The following is a 10398-nucleotide window of genomic DNA, read 5'->3' on the forward strand; positions in this document are numbered from 1 at the left end:
GGAACAGATGCCCGAGCCACCTCAGCTGGCTCCTCTCGACGTGGAGGAGCAGCGGCTCTACTCCGAGCTCCCCCCGTGTGGCCGAGCCCCTCACTTTATCTCTAAGGGAGCGCCCAGCCACACGGCGGAGGAAACTCATTTCAACCGCTTGTATCCGCGATCTTGTTCTTTCGGTCACTACCCAAAGCTCATGACCATAGGTGAGGGCAGGAACGTAGACCGACCGGTAAATCAAGAGCTTTGTCTTTCGACTCAGCTCCTTCTTCTTCACCAGACCACAACGGTCTGGTGCTGCAATCCGCCTGTCAATCTCACGCTCCATCCTTCCCTCACTTGTGAACAAGACCCCGAGATACTTGAACTCCTCCACTTGGGGCAAGGACTCCCCACCCACCTGAAGAGGGCAAGCCACCTTTTTCCGGTCGAGAACCATGGCCTCGGATTTGGAGGTGCTGATTCTCATCCCAGCCGCTTCACACTCGGCTGCAAACCGTCCCAGTGCATGTTGCAGGTCCGGGTTTGATGGAGCCATCAGGACAACATCGTCTGCAAACAGCAGAGATGAGATCCTGTGGTCCCCAAACCGGACACCCTCCGACCCCTGACTGCGCCTAGAGATTCTGTCCATAAAAATTATGAACAGAACCGGTGACAAAGGGCAGCTCTGGCGGCAGGGCCGGCCCAAGCCTTCAGGGGGCCCTAAGCGAAAACATTTTTGGGGGCCCCTCACCACGTCATCAGAATCAGTTTTATTGCCATTGTCAGTAAACAATTCACATATGGGAACTTTCTTCAATGCAAACAAAGCACCAAAACTCCAGGGCATCCGTTTGACAGTTAGTTTATTCTCAGCACCTCACAAGCTCAAATATTGATAACTTAAATCCCACAATGCAACTTGGTATTCCGCTGACATCACCTCTACTCCCTGTACAAATAACACACCTCCCAGATATGTTTTTGAGTGTATTTTTGGGCGTTAAGGGTCGACAGCCACATTAGCACATTAGTTTAAATGAATGAACAGGGGGGGTCTGGGGGCCCTTCCCCAGAGATTTTCAGACCTTTTTTGGGTCTTCTGCTGCATTTTAATGTGGTCCAGCCGGCTAAAGTAAGAGTAAAATGTTGAGGTTGTAATGCTATAAAATGATGATGTGTTGAAACTGTGCCAGGAGAAAGTGACTAAAGCCAGTTATTAATACATTAGTGTACTTAATTACTCAATACAATATTGGCTATGAAAATAATTATGGTCAAATTGATTCATTTTAACTGAAAATGTAAAAGTAATAGTTATCCTTACTAATTTATCTTTTACAGCTCCCAACTGTTCCTTCTTGCTAAAGTGACAAAACAAGTTATATTAAATTAAACAAATGGCATAAGCATTGCTTGATTAACAATTAACACTGATAAAACAGTGCAAACATGTTATTCCCAGAGAATGAACAGAACTAGAAGTGAAGGTCCAAACCTAGCTATTGTGAAGAGACTGCGTTTCTGCAGCTTTGCCACTTTTGTATAAAAATATATAGTATTATTCTATAACAGACGTAATTATAATATGTCTGGTTATTTTTCACTATCAATTTATTATAATTTATAACAAATAGTCTAATGATGCTTTTTAAATACATTGAAATGTTTTATTGCTCTATTAAAAGTGAATTACAATATAAATGTTTGTTCTGATCAGAACATCACACACTGGACTCCTGCATGAAACAATGCTGCGATGTGATTGGCTGATGGACCTTACGTGCATAAACCTTTACATTCCTCTCATTGCACGTGAAGAAGTCAAAGTAAAACAGACATCACGAGTCACGATTGATCTCACACATGGTGATGTGAGAGAGGGGACGCCTCTTAGTGACCGGGGCACAGACGCCCCTCACCGGCCTCACCTGCAGCTAACACTACCGGGCTGGTGTAAATGTTAAGCTTATTATCTTTCATTCAGACACATATTGTGCGCGGGGCAGAGCTCTCGTCGCCTTCAGCCTGAGCGAACTAACGTGACAGACTCGTGTTGTTTCAAACAGCAGCATTAACCGTCTCTTTGTAAGAGAAGTTCAATACCTGGAAAGTGTTGTTGAGTTTGCAGTTTCTTTACATCGTCAAGAAGTTTCTTCTTTCGTTTTTTGGCATCGGGAGATATATTCCTCTGGACATGAGGGCCACGCAGGGACCACGTTCTGTTGTGTTTATGTTTTGCTCTTCTGCTCGCGCACAATGAAGTTGCCCAATCAGCGCAGGTTTGGTGTCTTGGTTGCCAGATTGTCATTACAAATAAATGCGGTTTGTGCGTTATATGTTACAGTTGTGTGCTCTGCCGCGCCAGCAGCGCTACTACACTAGTGGCGCACGCTGCGCTTGCACTTCGCATAAAACGGGTTGCCAGATTGGGGGCCTTATTAACGCCTCGGGGCCCTACGCGGCTGCTTAGTTCGCTTATAGGCTGGGCCGGCCCTGCCTGGCGGAGTCCAACATGCACTGGGAACAGGTCTGACTTACTGCCGGCAATGCGAACACAGCTCCTGCTCCGGTCATACAGGGACCGGACAGCCATGAGCAAAGGGCCCCCCAAAGGACAACCCGCGGGACACGGTCGAAAGCCTTCTCCAGATCCACAAAGCACATGTGGACTGGTTGGGCAAACTCCCATGAGCCCTCGAGCACCCGATGGAGGGTATAGAGCTGGTCCAGTGTTCCACGACCGGGACGAAAACCACTCTGCTCCTCCTGAATCCGAGGTTCGACTATCAGTCGGATTCTCCTCTCCAGTACCTTGGAATAGACCTTACCCGGGAGGCTGAGGAGTGTGATCCCTCTGTAGTTGGAACACACCCTCCCCCTTCTTGAACAGAGGGACCACCACCCCGGTCTGCCAGTCCAGAGGCACTGTCCCCAACCGCCAAGCGATGTTGCAGAGACGTGTCAACCAAGACAGTCCTACAACATCCAGAGACTTTAGGTACTCAGGGCGGATCTCATCCACCCCCGGAAACCTGCCACTGAGGAGTTTGCGAACAACCTCTGTGACTTCAGCTTGTGTGATGGGCGAGCCAGCCCCTGATTCCCCGGTTTCTGCTTCCTCTTCGGAAGACGTGACTGAGGGATTAAGGAGGTCCTCAAAGTATTCCTTCCACCGTCCGACAACATCCCCAGTAGAGGTCAGCAGGTCTCACCTCGCACCGTAAACGGTGTTGGTGAGGCACTGTTTCTCCCCCTCCTGAGGCGCCGGACGGTTTGCCAGAATTTCTTTGGGGCCGACCGATAGTCCTCCTCCATTGCCTCCCCGAACTCCTCCCAGGCCGGGGTTTTTGCCTCTGCGACAGCACGAGCCGCGGCTCGCTTGGCCTGCCGATACCTGTCAATGACCTCAGGAGACCTACAAGCCAGAGTGGCCTGATAGGCCTCCTTCTTCAGTCTGACGACATCCCTTACTTCCGGTGTCCACCACCGGGTTTGACACGACAGGCACCGGAGACCTTGCGCACAGCTCCGAGCAGCCACATCAACAATGGAGGCGGAGAACATGGTCCACTTGGACTCAATGTCCCCAGCCTCCCCCGGGACATGGGAGAAGCTCTCCCGGAGGTGCAAGTTCAATTCAATGCAATTCAATTCAATTTATTTTTGTAAGGCCCAAAATCACAACAACAGTCGCCTCTGAGGGCCGAATCAACAATGTCTGTGGCTCCGCAAGACGTTCCCAACAGACCCTCACAATGCGCTTTGGGTCTGCCAAGTCTGTCCGGCTTCCTCCTCCACCAGTGGATCCAACTCACCACCAGGTGGTGATCGGTTGACAACTCTGCCCCTCTCTTCACCAGAGTGTCCAAGACACGCGGCCGGCGGTCAGATGACAAGACAACAAAGTCGATCATTGACCTCCGGCCTAGGGTGTCCTGGTGCCATGTGCACTGATGGACACCCTTGTGCTTGAAACATGGTGTTCGGGAAGCCGTTCTTCCCGATCACCCCTCTCCAGGTGTCACTGTCATTGCCCACGTGGGCGTTGAAGTCCCCCAGTAGAACAACGAAGTCCCCGGTCGGTGCACTGTCCAGTACTCCTCCCAAGGACTCCAAGAAGGCCGGGTACTCTGCACTGCTGTTCGGCCCGTAGGCTGCCACAACAGTGAGAGACCTGTCCCCCACCCGAAGGCGAAGGGACGCTCTCGTCCACCGGGGTAAACTCCAACACGTGGCGGCTGAGCTGAGGGGCTATAAGCAAGCCCACACCAGCCCGCCGCCTCTCCCCGCCTCTCCCCGCGTGAAACACCAGAGAAGTGGAGCGTCCAGCCCCTCTCGAGGAGATGGGTTCCAGAGCCCAAACTGTGCGTGGAGGTGAGGCCGACTATATCTAGTCGGTATCGCTCAACCTCCCGCACAAGCTCAGGCTCTTTCCCCCCCAGCGAGGTGACATTCCATGTCCCCAGAGTTAGTCTCTGTGTCTGAAGATCTGGTCGCCGAGGCCCCTGCCGTCGACTGCCGCCCAGATCTCTCTGCACCTGCCCCTAATGGATCCTCCTGCGGGTGGTGGGCCCACGGGAGGGCGGCCCCACGTCGCTCTTTCGGGCTGTGCCCGGCCGGGCCCTGTGGGGAAAGACCCGGCCCCGGTCTTTGTCTGACCCGTCACCTAGGTACTGTTTGCCTTGGGAGACCCTACCAGGGGCTTGAAGCCCCCGACAACATAGCTCCTGGGATCATTCGGGCACTCAAACCCCTCAACCACATTAAGGTGTCGGTTCAAGAGGAGGATCCATCTTTTGTACAAAATGTAATCAATTCAACAGTTTAGAGCTGGATTAAGTCGTTTTTAAAGGTCAATCCACGTTCTCTGAGCTCCGTCCAATCAGAGCAGCTGATGCAGTGACGTTACTTTCGAAAGAATCCGTCTGGAGCTGTAACTCTAATATCTCGAGTCTCCAGTAATGTGAGTATTTGTAATGACTTAGTTGTACAAATTTCCAGCCCAAAATTAAACGTTTGCATTTGTAATCGAGAATATGTTAAAAGCTTAAAAGAGGCAGCTTCATTTACTCTGACCAAAGACAAATCAATCATTCCGGGATAAATCGGGCTCGCTTTGTTCCCTAAACCCACAAATTAAAAAATTACCCTTAAATATGACACAAAATTAATAGGATTTGAAATAGATTCCGTCTGGACTTTTTCCCCTAAAACTCTTTTAAGTTAATTTAGAGCAGATGGCGTTCTCCCTCCATGAACACGAGCCTGAGCCACTGTCGGCCCCGAAGTACATCAATAACAAGTCAAACCAATATTATCATTATTTTAATTGGAGGAAATCAAAAACACGTACTACAAATATATACTGATTATTTACGCTCTAAAACTCTGGAGCTTTGTGTAATTTAAAATGGTTCAGAGCCTCTGTCTCCTTCTCTTTCCATTCAACATCTTCCTGTACTTCTGCTTGCTCCTGATTGGCTGCTCCTGTCCCTCACTGCTGCTGATTGGCTGCTTCAGTCGCGGAGCGTAGGTGTCCTCAAACAGGACCTGCCCGTTGGACGTGTAAGCGATGTTTGACCAGCTCAAAACTGTCCCACGCGACCTGGGAAAGAAGACACACACAAACATGACAAATACACAAACATGAGAAATACACAAACATGAGAAATACACAAACATGAGAAATACACAAACATGAGAAATACACAAACATGAGAAATACACAAACATGAGAAATACACAAACATGACAAATACACAAACATGATAAATACACAAACGTGACAAATACACAAACATGAGAAATACACAAACATGACAAATACACAAACATGACAAATACACAAACATGACAAATACACAAACATGACAAATACACAAACATGACAAATACACAAACATGATAAATACACAAACATGACAAATACACAAACATGACAAATACACAAACATGATAAATACACAAACGTGACAAATACACAAACGTGACAAATACACAAACGTGACAAATACACAAACGTGACAAATACACAAACGTGACAAATACACAAACGTGACAAATACACAAACGTGACAAATACACAAACATGACAAATACACAAAGTGTCACATAATCTGGCCGTTTGAACCTCAGGGCACTTTTCTGTATCGTGTGAGGAGAAATCTATCATTTTAAATGGAACTCATCATCACGACTTTAGAGGTTATTGCTATATTATGCTGTAGTATAGTATATATCTGCTATACTATGCAGTAGTATAGTATATATATGCTATACTATGCTGTAGTATAGTATATATCTGCTATACTATGCTGTAGTATAGTATATATCTGCTATACTATGCAGTAGTATAGTATATATCTGCTATACTATGCAGTATTATAGTATATATCTGCTATACTATGCTGTAGTATAGTATATATCTGCTATACTATGCAGTAGTATAGTATATATATGCTATACTATGCTGTAGTATAGTATATATATACTATGCTGTAGTATAGTATATATATATATACTATATATATGTATGTCCCTGTCTCACCCGTAGTTCTGCATGTAGCTCCAGACGTGCTCGTACTTCAGAGGATAATTCCACACCTCCAGGTCTGTCACCTGACCATCGAAGCCTGAGATGTCAAGCACAGGCTCCCCGGACCACACCATCTGTATAAACACAGATATATATAGTGTAAAATACATCTGTATATACACAGATATATATAGTGTAAAATACATCTGTATAAACACAGATATATATATAGTGTAAAATACATCTGTATAAACACAGATATATATAGTGTAAAATACATCTGTATAAACAGATATATAGTGTAAAATACATCTGTATAAACACAGATATATATAGTGTAAAATACATCTGTATAAACACGGATATATATATATAGTGTAAAATACATCTGTATAAACAGATATATAGTGTAAAATACATCTGTATAAACAGATACATAGTGTAAAATACATCTGTATAAACAGATATATATAGTGTAAAATACATCTGTATAAACAGATATATATAGTGTAAAATACATCTGTATAAACAGATATATAGTGTAGAATATCCTTTAATATGCATCAAAAGAATGGCAAAGCTTGATCCAAGGACCATAATGTAAATGTATTTAAGTCCGTTCTCCCTGTGAAGTCTGCAGTCGCACGTCAAACAAAGTCTCAGAAATGATACAAATGTGAAGAACTTTCAGATTCTACAAAACCTCAAATAATCATTTCCTTAACTCCACGATTACAGTTTTGTGGCCCAGTCTGTGCATGAGCAAAGTGAACATACACTTTTTAATAGAAAGAAAAATACATAAAACACTTTTAAGTTCAACGTTTAAGTTGATTTATTCAGTCAACTATTTCTAAAGAGTAAGTCTAAAAACCCAAACCCTGACTTTAGATCAGTGTTATAGAGGCTCATGCAGAGGGTCACGCAGAGGGTCATGCAGAGGGTCATGCAGAGGGTCATGCAGAGGCTCATGCAGAGGGTCATGCAGAGGGTCACGCAGAGGGTCATGCAGAGGCTCAGGCAGAGGCTCATGCAGAGGCTCATGCAGAGGGTCATGCAGAGGCTCATGTAGAGGGTCACGCAGAGGATCATACAGAGGCTCATGCAGAGGGTCATGCAGAGGCTCATGCAGAGGGTCATGCAGAGGCTCACGCAGAGGCTCACGCAGAGGGTCATGCAGAGGGTCACGCAGAGGCTCATGCAGAGGGTCATGCAGAGGGTCATGCAGAGGCTCACGCAGAGGCTCATGCAGAGGGTCACGCAGAGGGTCACGCAGAGGCTCATGCAGAGGGTCATGCAGAGGGTCATGCAGAGGCTCATGCAGAGGGTCATGCAGAGGGTCACGCAGAGGGTCACGCAGAGGCTCATGCAGAGGGTCATGCAGAGGGTCATGCAGAGGCTCATGCAGAGGGTCATGCAGAGGGTCATGCAGAGGCTCACGCAGAGGCTCATGCAGAGGGTCATGCAGAGGGTCACGCAGAGGCTCATGCAGAGGGTCATGCAGAGGGTCATGCAGAGGGTCATGCAGAGGGTCATGCAGAGGGTCATGCAGAGGGTCATGCAGAGGGTCATGCAGAGGGTCACGCAGAGGGTCACGCAGAGGGTCGAGTGTGTCCACTTCACAGGTCACCAGGCTTTTCAGAACTATACAATGAACTGAACTGTACAAAAGCTGGTATCACATCATGAAAAGGGATTATATTGAACCAAACTCTTACTCGAGATGACGGTATCTTCCGGATGCTCATGGATCCTCCCTGGAACAGTTGAACTACATTTTTGAGCGAGTCCAGGACAACACAGACACTGGTCCAGGGCTGGGTCCGGACCGAAGACCAGAGCGAGATCCTGGGGTACAGAGAGACCTGGGAGTAGTAGTCCCTGCTCAGAGAGAAAAATGACGGGGAACTCAACGAGAGCGTCAGAGGAGAACGAGGAGCCAGTTTGAACAGGTTAAAAGAGCTGGAGTCTGTCATGAAGCGCAGGCACACCGACACACCTGCAGAGGGCGCACAAGGAACGTTTCAGGCAAAAGAATAACGTCTCTAGAGAGAAGCAGAAACACTACACAGTCCAACTCTAACCTGATATGCTTGATAAACCTGATAAACTTGATATGGCCTCAGTGAAATCGTATTGAGGCCCATATGCGCGGTTAGACTACGACACATTTTACTTAAACGTCGTGAACATCATTGTATATAAGATTTTACTAAAATGTTTTCCAACTGACTTACTTCCTGGTTAATTAATCAAATTCATATCTATTCATTCTACCTCAAAACCGTAAACCAAACATTAAAGTTGACAAGAAAACCTGAATTCATCCTGTGATTTTAAACAAAAGTGTCACAAACATTTCTAAAAATATATATATATATATTAGGTCTACACTTTCTCCATAATTTTGCAGCCCTAGACAAGACGTAGGTTCATCCAAATAAATTACACAATAGTTGTTGATTAATAATATCTGAAGACACCTTTATTCTGTTAACTAAACGCTTAAACTGTCAGAAAATTGTGTAAATGTTGTAAATTATTTAAAATGTTTGACCAATTGTCACTTTTTTCTGCCATAGACAATTGTCAACTCTTTCTTTCACATTTTCCTTCACAAACTGCTCCTCGTCCGGTGTAAAACTATAATAAATATGTGCGACATGGCAAAAACACAAGGGTCTTTTCAGTCGGAGTGCGTGCGAGCAAAGTACTGACCGTTAGTGGGAGGTGTGGTTGTAGTTGTATAGTATCGAGTTGTCCAGGGAAGAGTCGTGGTTGTATAGTATCGAGTTGTCCAGGGAAGAGTCGTGGTTGTATAGTATCGAGTTGTTGTGGGATGAGTTGTGGTTGTATAGTATCGAGTTGTTGTGGTATGAGTTGTGGTTGTATAGTATCGAGTTGTCCTTTTAGTTGTCGTGGGTTTTCTTGTTGCAGGTTGGTAATACGGCTGGTAGAAAGTCACTCCTGAGTACTGAGACAGCGTGACCATTCTCCCTCTGAGATCCACTCCTGGACCAACTGCAAAATAACAGGGACATAAAAGAAGTTGTGCTGCGAAAACATAACGGCTTAAACCAGGATTTGTATTCTTTCGTGTGCTTCATTAAAGGCGAGGCAAGTTTATTTGTAGAGCACATTTCATAAACAAGACAATTCTAAGTGCGTCACACAACAGGAAAAATGCATTAAAATCACAAAGAAATTACAGAAACAGAAATACAATCAAATTAACTAATTCATTTATTAAAAATAAAAATAAAAACACTTGGCCACAGACGGTAACGTGTTTTGGAGTCCAACTCCCTTTTAAATCAGTCCAACTGATTGTACGTACTTTTACACGACCAATTCAAAAACTAAACCACATCAAATCATGTTGTGAAACTGTATTTTTCATGAAGTGGCCCGTTCATTCGTTTCCTGTTCCCAAAAATCAAACAAAAACTGTTGAACAACAAACTGGACCAAACCAGGCCTATACAGTGCTCAAGAGTTCCACCAAAGTGCCCTCGTCTAATTTTGGTTCCTGACTCTCTGCATCTCAATCTTACTGAGGTAAAAGGACCACATTTGGATGGTTTTGTGAGTAATACGTTAGGCCAGTTAAAAATATAACATTAGCCTTGTAAGCCATAGTTCTAACTGTGGTGTAGCCTCATAAGGCTTCCTTATAAGAACTAGAGAAGAACCAGTCTGCACCAGGACAGAGTTTTAAACCAGGTCTTTCTTACCTGTGGTGTAGGGGTCACGGGTTGTCCAATATGAGTCTCCCCCACAAGAGACCAAGAGAGCGCTCACAATGGAGACACAGTACAGCAACTTCATGTTTCTACTACTACTACTACTACTACTACTACTACTACTACTACTACGACTTCTAC

At 45.4% G+C, this 10398-nt stretch overlaps 1 protein-coding gene across 1 annotated transcript; it reads right to left on the reverse strand.

Moving 5' to 3' along the window:
• Positions 1–5319: 5319 nt before the first annotated feature.
• Positions 5320–10398, reverse strand: LOC140354761 (uncharacterized). The gene is made up of 5 exons (XM_072439992.1): positions 10249–10398; positions 9233–9535; positions 8233–8513; positions 6527–6648; positions 5320–5584 (listed from the first exon to the last, which is right to left on the reverse strand). The coding sequence occupies exons 1-5, from the start codon at positions 10340–10342 to the stop codon at positions 5395–5397; spliced, it is 990 nt and encodes a 329-aa protein (XP_072296093.1). The 5' UTR covers positions 10343–10398; the 3' UTR covers positions 5320–5394.

Source organism: Eucyclogobius newberryi, unplaced genomic scaffold, assembly GCF_026437365.1.
Source record: "Eucyclogobius newberryi isolate DKJ021-1_F unplaced genomic scaffold, fEucNew1.0.hap1 SCAF_11, whole genome shotgun sequence".
In the NCBI taxonomy this organism is placed as follows: domain Eukaryota; kingdom Metazoa; phylum Chordata; class Actinopteri; order Gobiiformes; family Gobiidae; genus Eucyclogobius; species Eucyclogobius newberryi.